This window comes from Protopterus annectens, chromosome 5.part0 (genome assembly GCF_019279795.1).
Source record: "Protopterus annectens isolate FY-2018-M chromosome 5.part0, PAN1.0, whole genome shotgun sequence".
Classification (NCBI taxonomy): Eukaryota; Metazoa; Chordata; order Ceratodontiformes; family Protopteridae; genus Protopterus; species Protopterus annectens.
Window position 1 is genome coordinate 1,616,431,649 of NC_056735.1, and position 27,595 is coordinate 1,616,459,243.

A 27,595-nucleotide genomic window follows, 5' to 3' on the forward strand; every position below is an offset into this window, starting at 1 on the left:
GAGGCAGGCAACAGCCCCAGGGCTCTTACAGGCCCAAACAATGGTGTGCTTCTACCTCCAAAAGCGTAGAAGACAAATCACAGCCATATAGGAAACAGTCCCAATGACTTCCCTCTGCCACTGCCAAGCATTTCTGTCTTGGCAGCACCCTTAGGGGGAAAGCTAGCACTTTTTTCACAAAATTGGCACACGATCACACAGGACAAATGGGTCCTAAACATAGTCTCTCAGGGCTACAGGTTCCACTTTCACACCCTTCCAAAGGCAAAAGGTATGAAAGACCTGCCACGCAATCAATGGGCAGAGGCACAAAAACAGGTAACATCTCTCATGGACATGAAGGCCATTCAGCCTGCGCCACAACAGGAGCAGGGCCAAGGATTTTACTCAAGACTTTTCTTAGTACCAAGAAAGGACAAAGCATGGAGACCAATTCTGGACCTGTCTATTCTAAATACTTATTTGGACGTACCAAAATTCAAAATGTTGACTCTGGGAAAGAAGGCTTGGCTTGTAACTTTGAACCTCAAAGAGGCATACCTGCATGTCCCAATCAGGCAATCTTGCAGAAGATACCTCAGATTCATAGCTGGCTCAATGCACTACCAATTCTCTGCACTGCCCTTTGGCTTATCTACTGCGCCCAGGGTCTTCACAAAATGCCTGGCACTAGTAATTGCATTTTGCAGACAAAGAGAAATACAAATATATCCCTACTTGGACGACTGCCTTATTCAAGCAGAGACCAAAGACATTCTACTAAAGCATCTGGCATTTGTAAAAAGATTACTAATTTGCCTAGGGTATACAGTAAACAAAAAGAAATCAAAACTAGTACCCTCACAAGAGATAATATTCCTGGGTGCAAGCTTAAATACAACTGCCCAGATGGCTTATCTCACGCCAGGCAAACAAAGACAACTGACTTCTTACTTCAAAATGTTGGCAGCAAATACCCAGTTATCTGCAAGAAAAATTCTGCAGGCTTTGGGCTTCATGGCTTCCTGCATTCTACTAATTCCATATGCGAGACTGCATATGAGGAAACTACAATGGTATCTAAAAAGTGTTTGGACTCAACATTGCCTCAGCCTGGAAACATTAATTACCCTCATTCCCTGCCTGCAACAGGAGTTTCGATGGTGGGCACAGGCCTGTCACCACAACAAGTGACAGCCATTCACTCTACCCATGGCCAGGCAAACACTAACAACAGATGCATCAGATTATGCCTGGGGGGCCCACATGGCAGGAAAATGTATTCAGGGAGTATGGCCAGCAAGCCAAATGCATCTTCATATCAATCAAAAAGGGGTGCTAGCTGTTCAGAATGCCCTGACAGCCTTCAAGGATCTACTTCATCCAGGACAACTGCTGGTAAAGATGGACAATACTACAGTCATGTGGTACGTAAACGAGCAGGGAGACACTCATTCCTACCCCCTCTGCAGACAAGCCATGACTTTGTGGAACACAGAATTGATTTATCAAGTACACCTGCAAGCACAATTCCTGCCAGGAAAGACAAATACTCTGGCAGACGAACTAAGCAGAAATCTCACGAGTGGAAACTAGATCCACAAATCTTCAGCATGATAACAAGGAAATGGGGATGCCTAGACATAGATCTATTTGCCTCCCGGCACAACTGCCAACTACAGAGATTCTGCACAAGGACTTATCACAAACAAGCATGGAAAGTAGATGCCCTGTCATTCAGTTGGAAAACCCTTACAGTATATGCCTTTCCTCCACTGCCTCTCCTCCCCAAGGTACTCCTAAAGGTCAGACAAGAGAAGCCAAAAATGATATTGATTGCCCCAGACTGGCCATGCCAGCACTGGTACCCAATCCTAAAGAGCTTGTCTCAAGGCCCAGCCTGGACATTACCTCAAATTCCTCATTTGCTGACACAACAAAACAATCAGATCCTGCACAGCCAACTCAGAACCCTAAATCTGGCTGCATGGCTGATAATTTAACCATTCAGAACACACCTCTCTCTAAAGCAGTTATGGATGTTATTTTGGAGGCCAGGAGGCCCAGCACCAGAAAATCTTATACAGACAAATGGAAGAGATTCTATGCTTGGAACCAGGCACAAGGAATGGATGCGCTTGTACCAAATATTTCTCAGATTTTACAATACCTAACTGAGATGTTGGACAAAGGCCTATCCTTCTCATCAATTAAGATCCATGCCTCTGCCATTTCAGCTCATTACAATACGAATCCACCTATTTTTTCACTTCCACTGCTAAGGCAGTACCTCAGAGGGGCCAAAAACATAAGACCTCCAAAGAGAGCCCCAACACCTGCATGGGACCTCAATTTTGTCTTGGAAAAGCTCACACTGCCTCCTTTTGAGCCAGCCAATACAGCTGAGATAAAATACTTATGGAAAACAGCTCTGCTCCTAGCAATAACCTCAGCAAGAAGAGTCTCAGAGTTACAAGCACTAATGGCTGTGGAACTTTTTATTATTTTCCATCCGGACAGGGTTTCTCTAAGGACAAACCCAACATTTATGCCTAAGGTAGTGTCCAGTGTGGCTCTTAACCAAACCATTCATTTGCCTACCTTTTATCCAAACCCACAGGGGAGAGACTTCTGCATTCTTTGGACATACACAGACAGCTACACTTCTACTTGGACAAAACTAAAGCCTTCAGAAAGACTGAGCAACTCTTAGTGGCATATGCTGCAGGATCACAAGGAAAAGCTATTTCAAAGCAGAATGTTTCAAAATGGATAGGCCATTGCATTCATTTCCGCTATTCACAACATGGCAAATCAGTGCCCAAGGGCATTAGGCCACACTCAACCAGAGCAGCAGCCTTCCTCAGAGGAGTACCAACCAAGGACATTTTGGAGGCTGCAACTTGGACTTCAGTGCACACTTTTACAAAGCACTACCACTTACCTCTTTACTCTAAATCCAGAGCAGGCTTCACCACTGCAGTTCTGCAGGGCCTCATAGCCTCTCCTAATTCTATCTAGGCCCAGCCACACAACCTCAGCTTTGGGATTCAACCCAAGTGTAATGACTGCAACAGTGAAACACGATGAATATAGTACAGTTGTGTACCTACCATAAATGTAGATGTTCGAGTGTATTCACTGTTGCAGTCCTGGTTACCCTCCCTCCATCCCCCTTTCTTTACTAGGACTTATCTATACTTCTCTAACGTATACAACCTATGTGGTGTATTTGCTTGTAGATGAAGGTAATGTTTATGTTAGTGCATGCTTTTTTATGAGCAGAATTTTTAGCCTACCCTTTTGGGGGCACCTGACATCTGGGGCAAGAAAAACTGAAGAAAATGGCGTCGGCTGCATCTTTTATACTCCTGGCGCACTGACGTCAGGGAAGAGGCGACAGCAACCGACGCCGGACCAGGACTTTGGAAATCAGGCCGACTGCGGGTAGCCTGCCAGCAGGATAACCCAAGTGTAATGACTGCAACAGTGAATACACTCGAACATCTACATTTGTGGTAGGTACACAACAGTACTATACCTTTATTGCTTATTACAAATTGGATTTAACTTCCAGGAACAGGACGGCCTTTGGTTCTGCAGAATTGTGGAATATCTTTCCATGAAGGCCACCCAAGGTCCACGTAGCTGGAGACTGTGTTCCAGTAGTTCAGGAACAAAAGAAAAGGACAACATCACATATTAAAGTTATGTACTCACCATAACTATGCATCTGTGTTGCCCATTTTCATTCTTCCTCAACTCCTCACCTTCTATCCCTCTTCCTATTAGCTCCTGGATTGACCTTCTGGTTATTGTGGAACCTGTGTTCCGGGTATGAGCCCCAGTTCTGCTGCTACTAGTCTTAACTTTTGTCTTAAACTATGGTTAGATCTTCCAATGGCTGAGGTATAGCAGGATGATTGGGGCATTGTGGGTAGAGGGAGGAGCTCGAGACTAGGATCCAAGAGTGTGTTGAGGAAGAATGAAAATGGGCAACACAGATGCATAGTTAAGGTGAATACATAACTTTTAATACATCAGGGACAAAGGAAAAGAGGAGTACTTGTATTAATTGCCAGATGAACTCCAGTAGTGATAGAGGGAAAAAAAAGATAATGGCAGATTTGAGGTAGTAAGAGGCTACTGGCAAGGGATGAGGATTACACTGGACTGGTATTTATTTAAATTCCACTTAAAACTGCTATTTTGGCACTGTAAGAAATTTTGGGAGAAGTAAACAGCTTTCAGCAGGGAATGCTAGTTATAAGTAGGGACTGGAATTTGATTTGCAACAATGAGCATGTATCTGGGGAGGGGCATAGAAGGGAAGATATACAAAAGGTAGATTTCTGAATAAATATATGAAAATATTTGGTATGAAAGATGTGAATTCAGTAGCAAGAACTCTGACAGAACTTGCTTATTATTCCCCAAGGTAGAATAACTGGGCTAGTCTGGATAGAAATTATATTTCACAGGAACATGTCCATTTAGTTTAGAACTTTGATACACAGCCAATAACTATTTAATGTTAAGTTGTCATTCTCACCTTCATTCTTGCTGGATGGGTTCGGAGCCGACCCTCGGCTCTGACTCGGCCTATACTATAGCTCGAGAGCTATTTTTACCGGCTCGAGGCAGCCCTGTATCCCACAATACCATGCACTAAGTCCCCAGATCTCATTTGCCGCTTCGCTGCGAGGTTGCCTTTTTTTACCGGCTCAGGTCAGTGAAAGAAATTTAACAAGTCTTCTATTTTTTGAGGTAGTTTCTTAGATTAGTTACCTACATTAGTTCCCTTTCGATATTGTTTTTACTTATTAGTGTTTTTTCATTAAGCCCTACCCACCCCTTTAGTTAATTTTTATAATCGGGTCTACGGGCTTTAGTCTTTTGTTTACTCCCTCCCTTCGAGTGTGTGTGTTGTTGTTCTAGTCAGCCCCCTTAACTCCCCCTTGTGTGTAAGTCGAGTGAGTGTGTGTATTGACTTTGTTACTGTATCTAGGACAATGTCCAAAGACGCTAAGGTCTTGGGATTCAAGAAGTGTGACTCGTGCTGTTAGAAAATGTCTCTGACAGACGGTCACACTTCTTGCATCTACTGCTTGGGGCCTTTGCACCTGCAGGACTCTTGTTCCGTCTGTCACCGATTTAGTTCAAGAGTCCTGCAGGAGCGTCGTAATAAGCTTATTTTGAGGGGCTTATTGAAGCCCGATGACTCCCCGTCCAAGTCGGGCTCGGGGAAGTCGTCCAAGCCCGCCAAACCCTCGTCTCCAGTTTCTGAGTCGAGGGCTGGTGAAACTCAGATTGCTCCGACATCGGCTCCAGTCGGAGCCGATGCAAGCAAGATCGTACCCGCTCCGAAACCTGTATCGGAGCTGACTTCAGCGCGCAAGCGCTCTAGATCTCCCTCATTAGAGTCCGTCCAATCGGCTCCAAGATCACCCCTCCCATCGGAGCGGAGTCATAGGACTCATTCCTCCAGGTCGTCTAGGCTTTCCGACCACGATATTGAGAGGGTGGTCAGTAGACTCATAAAATCTCAGGCACTGGCCCAAATGCTCCAAAGCCCGTCTCACCAGACTGTGGCTCCCTCGTTACCGCCTTCGATTCCTCCTCCGACTCTCCAGTCGAGTTCGGAGCCGGAGTTCGTCGGAACTGTAACCTTGCCCGCGTCGGAGCCGATACTTCCACCTTCGGCTCCGGCGTCGTTGGCTCTGACCTCTTCATTGGTACCATCTGTGGAGAGGTCCGGGCGCCGAGACTCCATTGTCTGCTCCGAGGGGGCGAGTGGCATCGGACCCTTGTCCGACCCCGCTCTCCCTCTCGGAGCATCGGCTCTGGTTAGTTCGGCCCCGACATCATTCTCGGAGCCTTCTCTGTCGGTGCCGGGGGCGGTTCGGGTGTCTTTGGAGCCGGGACTGTCTTCGGTGCCTGATAGGGGGGCTTTCGAGGTGATGAGGAGCGTGTTGGATCCAGTGTCCGCTCCAAGGTTGGGTTCTTCAGCTCCTCCCTCTACAGTGCCTATTACGGTCTCTGGCCATCCTCTTGCAGCTGATAGCAGGGATCCAAAGCACAGGGTACCCACTTTGGGGGTGTCTTCCTCCGAGGCCTCCCCTGAAGCTTCAGGGGAACCCCCTAGGGGAAAAAAGTGCAAGAGGAAGCAAGTAGACTCCCCCCGAGTCTCTCACTTTGGACACTGACTTGGATGAGTCGGAGGGTTCCCCGAGATCCCCCTCTGAGGATGTCTCCTTTTCAGACATCCTAGAGATCCTGAAACAGAGGGGGAATTGGTCCACCCTTAAACCCTCCGAGGACGAGTCAGTTTACCTTGATGCTTTTGGGTCCAACCCTTCCACCTCCTGGGTGTCTCCTCCTTTCAACCCACTGATGGAAGTAGTGGCCAGAAAGGCGTGGGCAGCTCCTGACTCAATGGAACCTACCCCTAGGAGACACTCTAAATTTATTTCTGCTCCGGAGGACAAACCATTTCTGACCAAAGGTGTCTCGGTAGATGCTATGGTGTTAGCAGCCGCCACTAAGAAGGAATTAGCTGATCCTTCTGTACCTGTTCATCCTCCTAACAAAGAGTCCAGGACCATGGACAGGTATGGTAAGCGGATGTTTGCTTCAGCGACCTTTGCCATGCGGTCGCTGAACTATTTATGTCATTTCACCTGCCTTCAGAGAGATTTGCTCAAAGAACTGGGTGAAACCATACAGGATCCTTCTGCTGCAGGGTATCAGGACAAGATTAACTCCCAGCTGGCTACCCTGAATTCCATTGCCAACTCCTCCATGCGGCTCATCTCCCATGCAGCCGATGGAGCGAATAGGGCCACGGGCGCAGGTGTTGCGTTGAGATGTCACGCCTGGATGCGACTCTGTAATTTTGCTGATCCCTTCAAGGCGTCCTTCACCAACACCCCCTTTGATGGTTCAGAGTTGTTTGGACCTCGGGTGAAGAATACCCTCACCAGATGCAAGCAAGATGGTAAGACTCTCTCTGCCGTGGGAGTCCACTTTTCCACACCATCTAGACCTTACCCTAAAGGTCAGAAGGGTGGAAAGATGTGGTTCCGCAAACCACAAGGAGTCACGCCTGCCGCACGTGGTGAACTTCCCCCCAGAGGCAGAGGGGGAATAATAATAGACACCACCCCAGGGGCAGAGGGGGTCCACAGAACCAGGGTTCCAGGGAATCTTTCCCTGACCAACCCTTTCAGCATCCCTGAGACACTGCCCGACTGTCCACCTTCGGAGGCAGTCGGGGGAAGATTATCTCTGTACCCGGAAGCCTGGCAATCCCTCTCTCAAGACAATTGGGTACAGTTGATTATATCCGAGGGTTACAAAATCCCCTTCATCTCCCCTCCGATCCAATCGCCAAGACCTCTCCCAAACGTACCACCCGGACAAAGGGGTCAGGCACAGCTAGAAATAAAAAAGCTGTTAGAAAAAAAGTCATCCAGGCAGTCCCAGCAGACCAGCTAGGATCTGGAATTTACTCCAGGTTCTTTTTGGTACCAAAAAAGACAGGAGACTGGAGACCCATTTTGGACCTCAGCAGACTGAACAAGTCTGTGCAGAAGACAAAATTTCGGATGGTAACACTGCAGTCCATTCTACCCTTTTTGGGCAGAGACAACTGGATGTGCTCGTTAGACCTTCAGGACGCGTACTATCATATAAAGATACACAGGTGCTCCAGGAGGTTCCTCCGCTTCCGGCTGGGAGCTAGTCATTGCCAATTCAGAGCTCTGCCCTTTGGTCTCACCACAGCCCCCTGGGTGTTCACCAAATACTTGGCAGTGGTCACGGCTCACCTGAGACGAAAAGGATTCCATGTGTTTCCATATTTAGACTGGCTCATTACTGCTACCACCAAGCAGCATCTTATAATAGCCAAGGATTACACCATTCACATTTGCAACAAACTAGGTATTTCCATAAATTTTGCAAAATCCTCTTTGTCGCCTTGTCAATCTATAAACTTTATAGGCGCCGTACTAAAGATCAGAGAAATGTCTGCAACATTACCACCTCAGAGAGTGACAGACATAAGTCGGAATGTTCAGTTACTGTTTCAGTCCAACAGAATTCAAGTCAAGTTAGTACTGAAAATGTTAGGCCTCATGGCAGCGGCGATCCTTCTCCTCCCCTTAGCTCGCTTCCACATGAGAATTCTCCAGTGGATGCTTTTTTCTCAGTGGTCCTTTCAACAGCTCCCAATGACTCACAACATCTTGATAACCCCATCTTGCAAGAGCCACCTTCTCTGGTGGATGGTCTCCCCTCAACTTCTTCAGGGCAGACCCTCTGTTCTCCCTCCTCCAGTTGCCACGGTGACAATGGATGCCTCCCTGATTGGGTGGGGGGGGGCACTATCAGGGCTGGACTGTCCAGGGCACATGGCAACATTTAAAATGCCACCTGCACATAAATGTCCTGGAGATGATTATCGTTGCAAGCCCTTCAGGATTCTCTTCCCACCGGGACTATAGCAGTTCAAACAGACAATATGTCTGTAGTGTGGTACATAAACAAGCAGGGCGGAACAAAGTCCTACCCCCTATGTCAAAAAGCACTCAGACTTTGGCAATGGGCGATCTCCTCTCAACGGTTTCTGATAGCAACGCACATCCCCGGGAGGTCCAACGTCATAGTGGACAGACTGAGCAGAACAATTCTCATGCCTCACGAGTGGTCTCTAAATCTAGCGGTAGCAGAGAGAATTTTTCAGAAGTGGGGCCAGCCTTGCTGCAACCTTTTTGCAACCCCTCAAAACAGCAAGTGCCTCGACTTCTTCACACTCTTCCCTCTACCAGGCCATCCCCCCAGAGACGCTCTCGTCCACGATTGGCCTCTGGGTCTTCTATACGCATTCCCCCCCTTTCCGTTGATTCTGCAATTAATTCAGAAAGCAACCGCATTGAGATCCAAAATGATCCTCATTGCCCCGTATTGGTCTCGACAAGTATGGTTTCCGTTCCTGCACCGTCATCTACTGGAACAGCCCTGGCATCTGGAACCCCTTCCAGACCTTTTGACCCATCTAACAGGCAAGCTGCACCAGTCTCTTCGTTCCCTCAACCTCACAGCTTGGTTGCTCCACTTCCAGCCATAGCCAGGCTTCCCTTTATTTCTCTTCCTGTCCGTGATATCATTCTTGCTTCCCATAAGTCCAATACTAGGAAGACTTATGCGAGCAAATGGAAGCGTTTTTCATTCTGGGCAGAAGCTAGATCCTTAGATCCTTTTAATGCACCAATTCATAAAGTTCTAGATTTTCTAGCGGAGCTTTTTCATTCAGGATCGTCGTCGGCCACTATCCGAGTACAACTGGCGGTCATTGCCAATTTTCATGTGGGGCTATCGGAAACAAATATTATGTCCCACAAACTCTGTAAAGCTTTCCTCAAGGGCATCTTTTTGCTCAGACCTCCCATTAAGGATCCTCCTCCACAATGGGATCTAAATTTAGTATTAACGTCATTAATTCTCCCTCCTTTTGAACCTGCAGCTTCTTGCTCCTTCAAACTTCTCTCTTGGAAAACACTGTTTTTGGTGGCTATAATATCTGCCAGAAGGGTATTGGAACTCCAAGCATTGTCTGTCCGTCCCCCTTATTTGGTTTTTCATAAAGACAGGGTAACTCTCAGAACGAATCCTTCCTTTCTACCGAAAGTTTCTTCTGAATCAAATCTGAACCACACTATTGACTTGCCTGTTTTCTTCCCAGATTATTCTAACAGGGCTGAACAGAAATTACATTCCTTGGATGTTCATCGCCAGCTGCGATATTATCTAGACAGGACAAAACAATTCAGAAAGTCAGAACAGCTCTTTCTCTCTTATGCTGAAGGAAAGAAAGGACTCCCAGTATCAAAGGTAACTCTTTCCAGATGGTTGACATCCATCATTACCTTTGTCTACGAGTTGAGACACAAACATCTCCCGTCTAGACCTAAGGCTCATTCAACCAGGGCACTATCAATATCAACAGCTTTTCAAGCAAGGTTACCATTAGATGCCATATGTGCAGCAGCTACATGGGCTTCTCAACATACTTTTATTACCCATTATAAGCTTGATATAGCCTCCAGAAATAGGGCTGACTTTGGTTCCACCGTACTGAGGAGTCTGTTCCGTTGAGCCACCCAGGACCAAGGTGCTAGGGACGCTGTCCCATCCAGCAAGAATGAAGGCGAGAATGACAACTTAACATTAAGAAGTTATGTACTTACCATAACGTTCCATGTTAGTTGTCTTCTTCCCGCCTTCTTTCTTGCGTCCCTCCCTCCTGCCCCCTAGCCTGGACAGACTTGAAGGTCTTTGAGTCCTTCTATTTCATGTTATATAGTCCTTCACGGTTACCCCGTATCATTAGTGTTACCAGCAGGGAGACCGTATTTGATAATAATAATATTTTTATACTATGTGTTAGCTACCAACGAGATCTGGGGAGGTTAGCGCATGGTATTGTGGGATATAGGGCTGCCTCGAGCCGGTAAAAATAGCTCTCGAGCTATAGTATAGGCCGAGTTGGAGCCGAGGGTCGGCTCCGAACCCATCCAGCAAGAAAGAAGGTGAGAAGAAGACAACTAACATGGAACGTTATGGTAAGTACATAACTTCTTATTTCAGATCATGCACCAATTATTACTAAGATAAAAACACAGAGTATGGAGGTGAATACGAGACACTGGCACTTCCCTACCTGCCTCACTTTTTAACAGGTAGAAATATGTAGTAGAAAGTATCTGGGAGTTAGTGAGTGGATAAATGAAAGTAGAGTTCAAAAATAGTGTAGAAGTAAAAGAAAAAGAGATCTGGTTAAGGAGTAATAAGAATTTAGAGGGGCAGACAAAGGTTAAAGTATTAAAAAATAAAGGGAATCTCTCAGAGCAAGAGGAGGCACAATTGCAGAGTGCTAAAGAGAAAATCATGAACTAGATTAATCTGTTTTATTTTGTTTGTTTTGCAATAAAATCTATTTGGATGTAACTTGGCCATCGTATTTTGGATTACCAATAAGAAGTGTTTGGATCTGTGTATGTGAACAAGGAGGGCAGCCTTCATTGGTACCTTACAGTGTTTTTTATTAAGGTGTTTGTTGGTGACTGATTTTGTGATTATTGTGAAATATTCTGAGACAGTTTTTTTTCAGGATATAAAATGATTGAAGATAAAACAAAGGCTATAGCTATAAACCATGTACTCTCACATGAATTGGTCCAGCAACACCCACGTCTGATAAGAGATCATAGGAAGTTGCTAGGCTATTGTCCCTGAGGCCCTTACAAGCCTAGCCAAGAATTTAGCCCATGTTCCAACAAGTAAGCACCCTATGCCACTGTCCAGCAGGGACACTGGTGGAATCCCAGGGGTGTGTTTTCTGTTCCCCATCCAGTTATCCAGGTTGCGCTTAAGAAGGTTTAATGAGGTATTCTGGTTTACTTGGAGAGGGAGTTTATTCCACAAAAGGGGGAGTCTCTGGGACACAAATTTGTCCTGCCAATATGTCTTATTGATGTCACAGACCAGGTTGAGATCACACATGCAGGTTACTCGAGTGGAGCTTGACTTGCGGATATGCAGCAGTCCCATCAGGGCAGGGTCTGAGATTGCTTTGTATGTCAGACAGAGGTCACCTCTGAGGAGTCTGTAGGAGACTGAGTAGAGGGACAGGGCTTTTAGCCTATCTGTGTAGGCTAAATGTTTGAGGCCCTGGATTCTCTGGGTGTGAAACCTCTGGTGTCTCCAGCTGCTGCATGTGCTTTGTGAGGTACATGCCGAAAGGGGCATTGTACTCAGTAATGGATCTTACAAGGGAAGAATACAGGGATGTTATGACCACCTTGTCCCTGGATGAGATACCCTTACTAATGAGATGGGCCATGGAACTTTTATCTGTAGGGTATACAAGCAGTGTGTGTACTTTTATCTGTGGGGTATGCAAGCAGTGTGTGTTAAAACCAGTGCTTCAACCCTTCACATTTCCAATAGGATTTTTTTTCCACAAGGCAAGTAACAGGTGCACTTGTAATAGGAAAACTATAGTTTATATTTCCTTGTGAGATTTGTGGAGCTTTTATATTGGCAAGACTGACAGAATGTTAAAAGAAAGGATTTATTGACATATTTATGAAATTAAAAACAATTGCGAAAACATTGCTATAGGTAGACATTCTCAAGTTTATGATATGTATTAGAACAGGTTCGTGACTTAGGCAGGAGAGATGATTTAGAAACACTTTGAGAAAAAATAATTGATGTGACAGATGAAAGTAGTTTGTTTTTTTACCTGGTTTGAATGGGACTGTCTGTATCAAATGTGTTGCTCAGCTTAAGGCTGCAAATCACTTGTAGCTGACAGTATGTATCTTGTGATTTCTTGAAAGACATCATTTTAGTGGGTTATTTAAACATTTTCAGGATTTGTGTAAATATTCCGATGAAATCTTAATGTATGTAAAAACGCTTAATTTTATAAACTGCGAAATGGCAATGTGGTATATCTTTTTATTTAATATTGTGTTAATAATAATCAAAAATACTTCAGTATTTTAATTATGACGTGGCAAAAGCATTGGCTAAGATTCTTCTGAAAAATTTTCCTTTATATTTTTTTCTTTTTTAAGTGCCATGCTTAGAAAGAGCTTAGTGGTATTGGCAGCTTGAAAAACTCATCCAAATCTTAGTCCTGATATTTTGTAACCTGCCAAAGTGAAGCTGGTCAGATGTCAACTAATTCTTGGACATTTTGTTGATAGAACAGAAGGCAGTTGCTGTGATAGCTGATAGAGAAGCACAGCACATTGTTTATGTTTACATACAGCTTATTTGTCATGTTATCTTTACCATGTAATATGTTATGACTGGGTCTCCGTTCATAGCCCATATGTTAACTGTTTGATTTTCTTGACATTCATTTTTCAGTCTCTCTTGTCTTCCATTTCAAAAAGAGATAATTGGTTGATTATAACTGGAGAAACCTGATCATAATTCTTCATAACTATTTTAGTATACTGTGAGGTAGAGGAAAAAGTACAAGGTGCACAACGTGTTTTGAAGCTTTTAAATTGTTAAAATACTTAGCACTGGCACAAGGACAGTGGACAGAAGTTACGTTTCGTTCTGATTAAACAACAGCTTTAAAGGCTGTTAGATGTTTTCCTCTGTCACACTTGTTTTTTTTTCTGTGTTTAAGTGCAAAGTATATTACAACTTTTAAAGCTGTTAAATCTTCCACTGCTCCTCTGTGGTGACTGCCATGTGTGCTGTGGCGTAATACTAAAGCATAGGTTTCAGAGATGCAGAGCAGAAGTTGTGCACTTCTCTGATGTCAGAGAAGTACATAATGAGCTTATTTTTTACCAGCCTTGGAGTATAATCAGCAGACCTCATATACTTCATAAGCAGGCATAGCTTAGTTTTTGAGCAAGTCAGTCCATTGTACCATTTGGTTTGAAACATAAGTTGGTGTTAACCCCACGTGGTCAGTACAGATTAGAAAATATGACAGCTGAGTATTTCCAAATGTATTTAAAGTTCAGAAAAGGTGTAATCCATTTTTATGAGAAAACATTTAGATGACTGTTGAAGGGTATCATAGTAAATTTGGTTAACTTTTATTTTTTGTATCTTGTAGGGTGACTTAACTAATGGTTCTGCAGATGGAAAGGGGGTCAAGTCACTGGTCAATAAAATGACCTTTGCCCTGAAGTCAAAATCTGTAAATGTGAAAGAAAAGGTGATAAGCTTCATAGAAAACACATCAGCCCCTGTTGACAGGTATACTGTGTTACTGGTTTACTTTGCTCCCACTAAATGATGCTGCATTATACTGATTCATGCCGATGTTTTTAAACTTCTTCATAAGGGTAGTAGGGGATATTTTATTAATGTGAACAAGTCTGTTGCGGTTGGCAGAATGATTAGTGTTGCTTCTTTATAGTGCTTGGTTCTGAAGTTTGGTTCTCAGCAGGGGTACTTTTTTCTGTGAAGTGTGTACATTCTTCTCCTGTCTGTATGAATTTTCTCCAGGTGCTCCATTTTCCTCCCATATTCTATACATGTGTGTGTGTGTGTGTGTGTGTGTGTGTGTGTGTGTGTGTGTGTGTGTGTGTGTATATATATATATATATATATATATATATATATATATATATATATATATATATATATATATATATATGTGTGTATATATATATATATGTGTGTGTGTATATATATATATATATATATATATATATATATATATGTGTATATATATATATATATATATATATATATGTGTGTATATATATATATATATGTGTGTGTGTATATATATATATATATATATATATATATATATATATATATATGTGTGTGTGTGTGTATATATATATATATATATATATATATATATATATATATATGCTGTGGGTGAATTGGTGAGTCTCCAAATTGCTTATAGATGTATGTATGTGTGTGTGTATGCACGCATCCTGCAATGATTTGACATACCTTCCAGGACTAGTTCCTCACTGCCTTGCACTTATTGAATGTAGAGATAGGTTTGGGCTCCCTCGTAACCCTGAACTGGATTAAGTGGGTAAATGGAGAGTTAAGTTCATAGCTTAAAAACCAGTAAGTGTCTTGTATGAGGGTTGTGTTGAATTCATTTTTAATTTTTTTACCATCAGTGTAAAAAAACACCCGTTTGATGGGCCCTGTTGCTAGGTTCATACTTTCAACCAGTCACCACTTAGCACATTTTACTGGAAGATCTTATAATCAGGGTGTTCATGCTTTATGCCAATGTATACTATATCACACATCAGTTATGTAAACATGCCTTATCCTTCAGCCCACCACTTCTTTTCTGCCATCTATACTATTTGAGTCATGATCCTAACTTTTCCTGGGTAAACATTTGTGTTCTGTGCCTAATTGCCAGTCCATTAAGGGTCTCTATGGCCATCAGATTTCCAGTCAAGACTTTCTGCAACACAGACTGTGTTGTCTTGGGGACAGGTATGATGTCTGCCACTTGACACCAGCAAGAGAGGTAGAGAGAGAAGCTTCTGACTTTTCCTTAAACCAAAAGGATGGCAACAGTTGAGATTTCCTTGTATGGAGACTGATGGGAGGGTCTACTGCACAGTCCTAGGCATCAACAGGAGCATTGACACAAGGGTAGAAGGCTTGTGGCTTTAAACCATCCTGGTAGTAGGTCCATTTCTGAAACATCCTTCTGGGTTGCACAGTTGCTAAGGTTGCTCATGACTAGTGATTATTCAATCCTCTGCTGACCCTCCACACTGGAGGAGTATGAGCCGCCCAGTGGAGGCACGCCATGGTTTGCACTCTGGGTGTTGAGTTCTGGCGTGCTTGTACTCTAGCACTGCATAGTCCCTGGTTAATCAGCTAGAGCTTGAGGGCCACTTGGAGCAGTCCCTTGAGTCGCTGGTCCAGGTTAGATGTACTCAAGGCCATGGCCTTCTTTCCATAGGTCACCCCAATGCTCAGTAGTATGTCGGACAAGGTTGGGGAGGTGCTGGGCTCTCAGCTTCAAACCTAGACTTTAAATAGATCTTTGACATTTAATGAGAAACTTGACTCATGGATACTGGACTACACCATTAAGAAGAAGGCCTTCCAGTGTAGGGGGTAGTGCAATCCTTTCTTCCCTATGTGCTGCCTTCAGTAGGCATACTCATACATGCTGTTTCTCTGTCACCTGCACACCCTAGTACAGTACAGTTTGTAAGACCACACATGCAAGTAATGGAGGCATAAACTTCTCTTTCAAGCTATTTAGAGTGTTTGAGGAGCCTGTCATATCTGAAAAGTTCAAGCACATTGATTCCTCACCATGTCAACCTTCGTGCAGATGGATGTGTCCGGTGAGATCTGAGGCATATGAAATCTAACATGAGATGGCCTTGTGCTGCTACCCCTTTCCCTCAGAAATGCCTTGCTGCATATTTGGGAAAGAAAACATTCTTCATACAAGTTGATTCCCTGGAGATCAGTTTCTCATTCACAAAAAGTCTAATTAGTAGGTAATTTCTCAGAAACAAACTTGTTGATCTTTGCCAGAAGCCAAAAGCTGTACTCTTCCTCCTCTTAGGTTCATAGGTTCCTACTAGGCTATCTGCCCTAGGGCATTTATAAGCCTAGCCAGAGTGTGTTTGGCTTTCGCCACCCATTTTAAATTAATTTTGCTATGCCCTTTTTCGAGGTTAGTATACTGTGCCTCTGTCTAGCAGTGACACAGAAGTGATACCCGGGGTAAACCTACGATCCCCCATCCACTCATCAAGATTCCTCTTGAAGAGAGTCAATGAGGGACTCTGCCTAACCTGGACTGGGATTTTATTCCAGAGTGAAGGGAGCCTCTGGGTTATGAATCTGTCCCTCCAGCATGTCCTATTTATTTCAGTGCTGAGGTTCAAGTCTCTCGAGCACGTGGCTCGATGGGATTTGGATTTTCTGAGGTGCAGCATGTCCATTAATTCCGGGTTGGACATGGCTTTATACGTCAGGCACAGATCGCCTCTGAGCAGGCGGTATGCCACTGAGTAGAGCTGGAGTTTCTTTAACCGGGCAGCATATGGCATCTGTTTGAGCCCTTTGATCCTCTTTGTGAGGTACTTTTGGGGTCTTTCCAGTTGCTGCAGGTGTCTGGTAAGGTACATCCCAAAAGGGGCATTGTACTCAATTATGGACCTGATGAGGGATGAGTAAAGAGGCACGATGACCTCCACTGATCTAGATGTGAATCCCCTCATGATTAGGTGGGCTATATAAAATGTTTTTCTAACCACTTTAGCTTGAGGCCATGGCTCTCGCACCAGTTGTCTGTTTCTATGAGGCCCTTTTGGAGGATGCTTGTGTCGGCTGGAGAGTCGATTATAGCACCCAGTTTGCAGTCATCTGCGAACTTGGTCAGCCACAGTCTTTCTGTGTTGGCCTGTACCTCCGAGAAATATATACCGAAAAGGAGAGGTCCCAGGACTGAGCCTTGTGGGATGCCACTTGTAACTGGTTTGGAGTCTGACATGGCTCCAGCAATTCTAACCATGTGGGTTCTGTCCTTGAGCCAGTTTGCAACCCATCTAGTGACATAGGGGTTTATATTTAAGCTGGTGAGCTTATCTATAATGCCCGAGTGGGGTATTGTATCGAAGGCTTTTGCGAGGTCCAGGTAGGCTGTGTGGACCACCTTCCCCTCGTCAATGGCCTTGGTGACTGTTTCAAAGAAATCGACCAGGTTTAAGAGGCAGGATCTGCCCTTAACAAAGCCGAACTGGGTAGGATCCAGTGTCTGTAGGTCCCCAATATCTTTTTATGAGGTCCATGATGATCCTTTCCATAGCTTTGCAGACCAAGCTAGTCAGGCTTATGGGGCGATAGTTTCCAGGATCCGTTGAGGCACCACCTTTGTGGAGAGGGACCACTGTTGCTGTACGCCACTCTTTGGGTACATATCCTGTGGTAAGGCTGAGATTGAACAGTAGTTTTATGTTTGGGTTTAGCTCTTCTTGGAGTTCATGTAGGACGCAGCCCGGGACACCGTCTGGTCCCATTGATGCTGTGTTTTTTGCTTTGGAGAGGGTGGCTCTTAACTGAGCATCTGAGATGTCAGGGGGGCAGCACTCTGCTGGGATAGATATTTGTCCTTTTGGTGGGGAGGGGGGGGGTTTGTGCTGAACCTGTCAGCTAGGATGTTGGCAATGTCTGTGTGTTCGGTGTATTTTTTGTCATTTTGGACTAATTCTGAGCATATCTGGGAATTCCCACCCATGTAAAAAATGTCCACGGAGGCAAGGGCTCACCCAAAAGATGCTTTATTCCAACAAAAAATTCACAACCTTCACCACAGCTGACCTAGGTTTCGTCTGTATGACTTCATCAGAGTGTGGTGAAAAAGGCAGCCTATAAATACAACATTCTCAATTAATGCATTTATTAAATAATTAACTAATTAATCAATTTATGAATAAGTTAAACTCTAAAATAAAAGTGAAAATAGTAATAAACACGTACATGCCATATTAAAATTGAAATTAAAAAAGATGGTTCATTTAAAATGTAATATAAATAAATATGAAAAAATAATGTAAAAATTTAATTTTATACCCATACTACATTTAATTTATATATAAACTACATATTATTTAAACATGGAAATGAAAAATGTGCAACATACCCGATAAACAAAAAGGCATCAGCCTCAACATGTTAAAAACCTAAGTTTCAACAGGGGTTTGAGCGACACACACTCGTTCAAACCAGGATAAATGTAAGTCTGAAGTCTTAGTTGCCATTTTAACTCACAAACATCAAGATGGCAGTCTAAGACCCTTCCATTTTGGTCCTTAATCTGTTGTTGTACAACAAAAAACTTGAAATGATGATCTTCATATGCCATGATGTGCCTAGCTAAAGAATTAGTCACTTTTTTATGTTTAATGTCTAAAATGTGCTCATTAATTCTCTCCCTGAACTTCCTACAGGTCTTGCCAACATAAAATGCCGTGCACACCTGACATTTGGCAAGATAAATCACATTTTGAGAATAACAGTCAAAATGGCCCATAAATTTAATAGAGGTGTGGTTAATTTTGACCTGTTATTAAAATGTGTCTGCACGTCATGCATCTCCCACATTTAAAGTTACCCAAGTTTTTGTTGGTCCTAATTTCAACCGGCTTAGTACTATTCTCAAAAATTTCTTTTAAACTTTTATCCTTTCTAAAAATAAACTTGAGTTTGTGTGTAGCCAGCCTAGAAAATTCATCCAATTTGGAAAAGGATTCCCAGTATTTTTCAATTATTCTAATAATGTACTCTGCATCTGCATTGTAAGTTAATATATATAAAAAAAATCAAAGTCGCTCAAACCCCTGTTGAAACTTAGGTTTTTAACATGTTGAGGCTGATGCCTTTTTGTTTATTGGGTATGTTGCACATTTTTCATTTCCATGTTTAAATAATATGTAGTTTATATATAAATTAAATGTAGTATGGGTATAAAATTCAATTTTTACATTATTTTTTCATATTTATTTATATTACATTTTAAATGAACCATCTTTTTTAATTTCAATTTTAATATGGCATGTACGTGTTTATTACTATTTTCACTTTTATTTTAGAGTTTAACTTATTCATAAATTGATTAATTAGTTAATTATTTAATAAATGCATTAATTGAGAATGTTGTATTTATAGGCTGCCTTTTTCACCACACTCTGATGAAGTCATACAGACGAAACCTAGGTCAGCTGTGGTGAAGGTTGTGAATTTTTTGTTGGAATAAAGCATCTTTTGGGTGAGCCCTTGCCTCTGTGGACATTTTTTACAAGTTTCATTTTTGTTCTTTGGTTTGGATTGTGGTCGGTGCACATGGAGGAAGAGAACTCTCCGGTTAACATCCAGGTGCTTTTACAACAGATTCAGGAGCAACTTCGGGAACACACTGCCTTAATTCATAAACTGAGTGAGTCTAAACAAAGTACCATGCCAGTTCCCACTAATGAATACAGCTTGGGGCTTCCTTTAACTCAAGCTACCCCTGTGGTACAATCATCAGGCACTGATGATGTGGATGAAGGACATGCTTCAGGTCAGCGACAAAATTCTGGTTTACGCTCTAACAAGACTAGTGAAATTAATGTTTCTAAAATGCGTGGAAGTTGGTTAACCAATTCATACATTTTTCAATCAAATATTGGCTCAGTACCAGTGAAACATGTTCCTGCTACGAATAAATCCATGGCCACACTGTTAAAAGAATTCGAGAGAACACTCTTCAAATTGAAGAGAACACAGTTAGAAGCTAGTTACTTGACCAAAAACATTGAGTTAAGACTTGTACCGAAAGGGTTACGTATTTGGTGGTATCCTAATGGATGCGAAAGCAACAGGGATATGATTAAGGAACTGCATTACTTGTTTGACTCTACTAGTGTACAAATTATGGAAATCATGGTCAAGTATAATAATATCAAATGCGAGAAGTTGATTACTGAGCTTGACACGCTTAACTCTAAAATAAAACAAGATTTGGTCTTTGAGAACTATTATACCAATTACGTGAACATTATTAATGATGTTGATCAGTGCTGTGATGTTTTATTTAATAAAAAAATGTGATAAACTTCATAGAGATGCCAACACATACAAATCGGGGGTTGTTTACCCCTATGATAAGATGGAAAAAGTCAAATCCATGCATAAAACTAATACAGCCAATCGGAGTGGTAGCCCAGTGAGCGTATTAACACCGGAAGTTATGAGGAGCCCAAATAGCATGTTTTTCAGCGAGAGCGACCCTTTAGAAGACGGTCCAAGACGCTCAGAGAGATTGAAGCGTCTAGAGCCAGTCCGAGAGGAATACGAGGAGAACCGAAGGGGAGCAAGAGCAAAAGTTTCATTTCAAACAGCGGAGCAAGATCGGAATTGGGCCAAAGCTGTAAGAAGGTGAACAAAAAGATATATAGCATACACTGTCCTACACACTGTGATGATGAATGCATCATTTGTAGTAAATCTCGAGGCAGTTACGATTCCAATCAATTTGTAAGCAGCGTTTCAGTGGACTTATCTACAAACCAAATCGATTGTTTTTTGTCAGATATAAGGGTTGAGCGTGATTTATGTGGAAGTTCATGTCAAGATAACAACAGGTTTGGAAACATTTTGGACCTATTTGGTAAGCAAAATGAAACTGAAATGACTTTTACAACGAACATTACACATGATTCGTTTGCAAGCATGAATGGTTTGTTCAACATTGATTTTCGAGATCATGCCTTTAATTCGCACGATGAGTATGTACTAGATGTAGAAAACATTGATTTGAACATTATAGAAATTGACCATGATTGCTGTTTGTTAAATGGTGGTAGCAGTATGAATAAGACTGCTCCCATTAGTGATGTTTTTGACACAGATGGGTGTCTAATACATAGCGACCATGTTTTAAATATTGACAAACTGTTGAATCAAGATATTTCTTTGTATAATGTTGACAGCAGTAAGAATAAGACTGTTTCTGATAGTAATGCAGCAGACATAGTTGTGTGTTCACTACACAATGACCCTAGTACAAATAGTGATGAACAGTTTAATTTATCACAATTGAGTATTTACAACATTTTAGATTTTGAGTCTAATAACAATGTACAGGCACATATTAACTTAGATGGTTCTTACTTGGAGACAATGCAGCAACAGGACCCTATAGATAATTTGTTAAGTACTGCAGGGCAGTTTAAATCAGATGATGGAACCAACACTTTTATTTCTTCTATTGTTGATACGACTGAGGGAGAAATTATTTTAAACGAAGATGTAAACACAACAAGTGAAGTAGGAGTATTAAACAACCCTACTATATTATTCAATGCAGCAAAGGATTTTAAGATTTTTAATTATTCTAGTATTATTTTGGACAATGCACATGCTGAGTTTATGTCAAAAGGTTTTAACTTTGTTCCTTGTAGGAAGGCCAATATTGTTGATACCCTTATTGATTTTAGAATGTTTGTGCGTAAACTTAATTTGGCCTTGTATTTTGAGAATGATATAACAGAAGAAAGGGCCTATCAAGAAGGCAAGTTACAAAAACCTAGTACTTTCAACCCCCCATACATTAAAATTACGGAGGTTTTTCAGAATTTATGTGAACAAGACATCAGATGTCATATAAATAATAGAGAGCATTTGTTTTTGAACAACATGAACAAAGAGGATTCAGATATTCTAAAATTTTTAAAAAATATACCAAATATACGAATTATGAAACCCGACAAGGGTAGTGGAGTTGTTATAGTTGACAAAGGCGATTATGTGAGTGAGATTTTAGCCATGCTTATGAGTGACAATTATATAGAAACAAGCAGAAATGAAATTAACATAGCCTATAAAAAGGTTGAATTGATTTTAGATGATATGCTCTTTCAAGGTGAAATAAATGAGAAAGAATTCAGTTTTATGTCTAACAATGCACCAGTGGTTAGTGGAATTTTTGGAATTCCCAAAATACATAAAGGCCTAAACAATGTCAAGTTTAGGCCTATAGTTGATGGGAAGAGAAGTAAAACTATATTTATTAGTCAGTTTTTGGACACAAAATTAAAACCAGGTTTACAGAAGTTTCCTCAAATCACTAGGGATTCGTGGCATTTACTTGATAAAATTAAAAAACTGGACTTTCAGAATGATATTTGTTTTGTCACTATTGATGTCATTAATTTGTTTACATGTATACCTCATGATATGGGGCTAATGTGGTTGGAAGAACAACTTTTTGCAACGGGCATTTATGAACCATACACCATTAATTTATATGTCAGATTAATGGAAACAGTCTTAAAAAACAATTTTCTGTCCTTTGAAGAACACTTATTTCGACAATTCACAGGGGTAGCTATGGGGGCAGCTTGTGCCCCCATATATGCTAACTATATAATGGCCTATTGGGAATCTAAATTTGTATTTGATTGTGAATTTAGTTCACATATTAAATTTTATACACGTTTTTTAGACGACATCCTTATTATTTGGCAAGGGGACAAAAACATGTTAGAAGCATTTATTCGATACATTAATCAAACAGTGTGGTTTTTAAAGTTTACACATGAGGTTAAATATAACAACATCACATACTTGGATATTAGGTTGATTTTTGATAGGACAAAGAAATGTTTGATCTCTAAAATTTACAGAAAGCCCACGTTCTCCAGTTCATACTTACATTTTGATAGTTGGCATCCAGTCCATCAAAAGAAAGCCATTATCAAGGGGCAAATGGTAAGAGCAGCCCGTATGGTAAGTGAGGATGTGGACTTCCAGGTCGAGTTGGACTTTATGATGAAATTATTTTTGAATAGAGGGTATCCTAAATACATGTGTGAAGAAATTAGACGTGAGGTTCAAATTAAAAGGGACAGCGGCCTTTATGTACCTATTTTAAACAGTGAAAAAGAATTTTTTAACGTTTTAAATGGAGGTGTGAGTAGTAATGCTCCATTCAAGGAACATTTTTTATATATATTAACTTACAATGCAGATGCAGAGTACATTATTAGAATAATTGAAAAATACTGGGAATCCTTTTCCAAATTGGATGAATTTTCTAGGCTGGCTACACACAAACTCAAGTTTATTTTTAGAAAGGATAAAAGTTTAAAAGAAATTTTTGAGAATAGTACTAAGCCGGTTGAAATTAGGACCAACAAAAACTTGGGTAACTTTAAATGTGGGAGATGCATGACGTGCAGACACATTTTAATAACAGGTAAACAAATCAAAATTAACCACACCTCTATTAAATTTATGGGCCATTTTGACTGTTATTCTCAAAATGTGATTTATCTTGCCAAATGTCAGGTGTGCACGGCATTTTATGTTGGCAAGACCTGTAGGAAGTTCAGGGAGAGAATTAATGAGCACATTTTAGACATTAAACATAAAAAGTGACTAATTCTTTAGCTAGGCACATCATGGCATATGAAGATCATCATTTCAAGTTTTTTGTTGTACAACAACAGATTAAGGACCAAAATGGAAGGGTCTTAGATTGCCATCTTGATGTTTGTGAGTTAAAATGGCAACTAAGACTTCAGGCTTACATTTATCCTGGTTTGAGCAGTGTGTGTCGCTCAAACCCCTGTTGAAACTTAGGTTTTAACATGTTGAGGCTGATGCCTTTTTGTTTATTGGGTATGTTGCACATTTTTCATTTCCATGTTTAAATAATATGTAGTTTATATATAAATTAAATGTAGTATGGGTATAAAATTAAATTTTTACATTATTTTTTCATATTTATTTATATTACATTTTAAATGAACCATCTTTTTTAATTTCAATTTTAATATGGCATGTACGTGTTTATTACTATTTTCACTTTTATTTTAGAGTTTAACTTATTCATAAATTGATTAATTAGTTAATTATTTAATAAATGCATTAATTGAGAATGTTGTATTTATAGGCTGCCTTTTTCACCACACTCTGATGAAGTCATACAGACGAAACCTAGGTCAGCTGTGGTGAAGGTTGTGAATTTTTTGTTGGAATAAAGCATCTTTTGGGTGAGCCCTTGCCTCCGTGGACATTTTTTACAAGTTTCATTTTTGTTCTTTGGTTTGGATTGAATTCCCACCCATGTTCCTAACATAACTAAAGAAAGCCTTGTGATTATCCTTAGTGTCCTGTGCAATTTTTCTCTCGAAGCTGGCCTTAGACGATTTTATGAGTGCCCGTAGTTTTTTGCTAACACTGATCAGAGATGCCTTCCCTTTTTGGGATTTTGCTCTATCATGTAGTAGCTTCCTCCTTCTATTGTATAGTTTGTTTATGGCTGGGGTCCACCAGACAGGACGTCTACCTTTGGATGATTGGGTCTTGGTTTTATTTGGGATTACATGATCCATGCATTCCTGAAGGTGTTCATAGAATGCATTTATAAAGGATTCTGCGGTCTGGGCTGTATTTTCCACAGGCCCGGGGGCTTTGAAGGATTCCACCTCGGTTTTGAGGAGTGTGAAATTTGCTTTAGAGAAGTTTTTCTCTGTGGTTTTTCTGGGCAGGGGGTGGGGTCGGGATGTGAATATCCAGTGAGATTAGTTTATGGTCTGATCTTACCAGTGAGGGATACGCTTCTGGTCTGGAGCATAGAGTCCCCATGTTGGTGATGATCAGGTCCAGTATGTCTTCCCCTCTTGTGGGAGTGGTAACAAGTTGTTCCATAGCATTTGAGTTTATAAATTCTAGGAACCTTTGAGCTAGGGTGTTGGAGCTAGAGTAATGCTCCCAGTCTATGTTTGGGTAGTTGAAGTCGCCCAATATAATGGTGTTTGGAGAGACCTTCATATTTTCCAGTGTTCTCAGGAAGGCCGAGTGGGGTTCCTGGGTTTGGGAGGGTGGTTTGTAGAAGGCTATAAACTGGAAGGCAGTTTTACCCACTGTTAGTTGCACATGGATAGTCTCTGATGCTTCGTGCTGTGCCACCAACCTGGAGGTGTGGGTATCTTTGACAAATATTGATACTCCCCCTCCTTTTCTGGTTCAGTCCAAGTTTTGGGGCCGAAAAGCATGGTATGAGGTATAACCTGGTAGTGCTGAGGTGCTCTCGGGAGCCTTGAACCAGGTTTCTGTTACTGCACAGATATCAGTGTTCTCCATGCTAAGGAGAGTTTCGAGTGCATGCATCTTGAGGTTTAGACTTCTGGCGTTGAGTAGCAGTACTCTTAGTTTCTTATCCCTTGTGATACCTATGGAGGTGGGTTTATCTTTTGAGCCTTGCCTAAAAAATGCACTATGGGGGTAGCAAGAGCCTTTGCCAATATCCGAAAGCCCAGGGGTGACAGGTGCAAGCAGTCCCTAGCGAAGCATTGTGGCCTGTCGAGCATGTCATCCCAGGCTGATAGGCATTGGATCCCCTTTGAATGACACCAATACTTAAGCCAATTGTTGAAATTGATCATCTTGTCTTCATATTGTGGCATCATTCTTGGTGAGGGTAAGATGCTACTCAAGGTCAGGGTCATACCTGCCTGGGCCACATGCTCAGAGAGCTCCTCTGTCTCTTTTCATGTAGTCCAGGGAGGTACGTCTCAGGTCATTCACACCAGCATGGACAATGACTGAGTCATATTTGTACTTGCCTTGGAGTGACCTGAGTGCTTGTGTTACGTGGCGGATCCTAGCGCCCGACAGGCAGCTCACCGTGACCTTCTCCTTGTTCAGCCTGGTGGGCAGGACGTCAGTGTGCCTGACAATAGAGTCACCTATTACAAGTGTATCAGTTGTGTTGTTTAGCCTTAAGGGCTGTGACTGTTCGCACACTGGCTTTCTGAGCTATGTGTTGCACGTGTTTTGTTTTGGTGTAGCGTTTGCTTGGGTGTCTGCTTTGGAGGTCTCTGCTGCTTAGGCAGATTTTTATTTAGAGCCTCCAAGTATGTTTTTGTGTGTTTATGTGTTTGGTTTGCTGTCGTGGTAGGTCTATGTGAGACTGGAATTGTAGTGAGTGTGGTTTCCTTCTCCTCCTGACAGGTTTCGCCAGTACTGAGTTGAGAGAGCTTAGCCTCCAGTTTGGCTATATGGTTGCATCTCTCACGTGTTGGAATTTGTTGGGAGGAGGAGAGGGTTGTCTGTGTACATGAGACAGTTCAAATGTGTATTTATCTGGGCAGTATGGTCTTTGACACTGAATCTTCCAAATACCTAAATGCAGTTCTTAATCTGTCACTTAACTTTCACAGGCACATAAACGATACTTTGCAGGTTCTTAACATAAAGTCACCTGTCAAATAACAAACCTGCTTGCAACAGATACAAGTCCATAGTAAATAATCTCCTCATTTCAGACCTAAAATATTCATTCTCACTACCGTAGACAGTTCAAACAACCTATTTTTACTCATAAAACTGAACAAAATGTGTAGATTAATTAACCCATTTGACTCTCTCATATCACCTGTATACTGCTAAAGTCAACAGTTATCATCCCAGTTAATGAACATTTCACTTTTTTTTGCTGTAATTTACTGTACTCATATCCACTTTCACTGTTACTCTATATTCCCATTACTCTGGTATGCTTGCACTAAGCAGATATCCCTCTGTAGCTGTTTCTTCTGAAAAAGCTTTTCAGAGAATCACCACTTCTTTCTGGAATCTCTTCCAAAGACAACAAAAATTTGCAAAATCTCTTTGTTTAAAAAAGCATTCCTGAGCTATGTTTTCAATATATAATTCTGTCGAACACGCTTTTTCTTATTTAACTGCTATCCTTAGTTCATTTTGTAAGCCTCAATTATTGTATATAGTCTGTAATGTCACTTACTACATCTTGATTTGTATTTAAGGTAAGTAAATTGTATAATGTAACATAAAATTGCTAAATTATATGTTGTATTAACTAATTGTTAAATTATACATTCTTATATAAAATTGTTCTTACTGTTGTCCTGTCTAAAGCTTAGATCATGGTTGAAAAGAGTCCATGGATCAGCCCACCAGCTTAGTTAAAACATGATTTAAAAAAAAAAAAACGAAGGCAGTGGATACTTGGTTTATCCCATCCATGCAATCATTTATCTGGCATATTATTTTGGAAACTTTGAGGCAATTCACCCTGTTCAGTAGCACCTAAGAAGATAGACACCCTTTAAAAAAACATTTAAATGGAGTTGGGTCCCTTACATAGTATCTTTAAGCTCACTTCTTTTTGATTTCTTCAGTCCCATGTAGGTCCAGGAGATGACCTTTTTCCACTTGTCTGCCTGGCAAGTAGTCAGAAGGTTTGGATAAGTATAGCAAAAGTATACTGTTCTACCTGAGAGTGCTCAGCTGTTCATCACACCTGCCCAAATTCTAGTCCTCACTTTTAAACCAGGCTTTGGAGAAGCTCTTGAGATTTCCTGGAGTGCGGGCTCATGGTGGATCTAATTTTTGTCTTTCTTGATTGCTCCTGATGTTGGCTTCCTCATGACTTGCTCTAGTTTTTTGTCTATGGATGCAATTTTTTAAGGATTTGCCTGTGCAGGATGGTGTGGCTGAGATTATCCTGCCTTAGGGATGAACTTTGGAACAGTATTCC

At 41.5% G+C, this 27,595-nt stretch overlaps 1 protein-coding gene across 3 annotated transcripts in view; it reads left to right on the top strand.

The window, feature by feature from the left end:
* Positions 1 to 27,595, top strand: part of TBC1D23 (TBC1 domain family member 23) — a 1,834,851-nt gene that overhangs the window by 1,340,289 nt on the left and 466,967 nt on the right. For all 3 annotated transcript variants that reach the window (XM_044071377.1, XM_044071378.1, XM_044071379.1), the window contains exon 14: positions 13,637 to 13,779. In XM_044071377.1, coding sequence (XP_043927312.1) covers positions 13,637 to 13,779 — 143 coding nt within the window. The remainder of the gene's footprint in view (positions 1 to 13,636; positions 13,780 to 27,595) is intronic.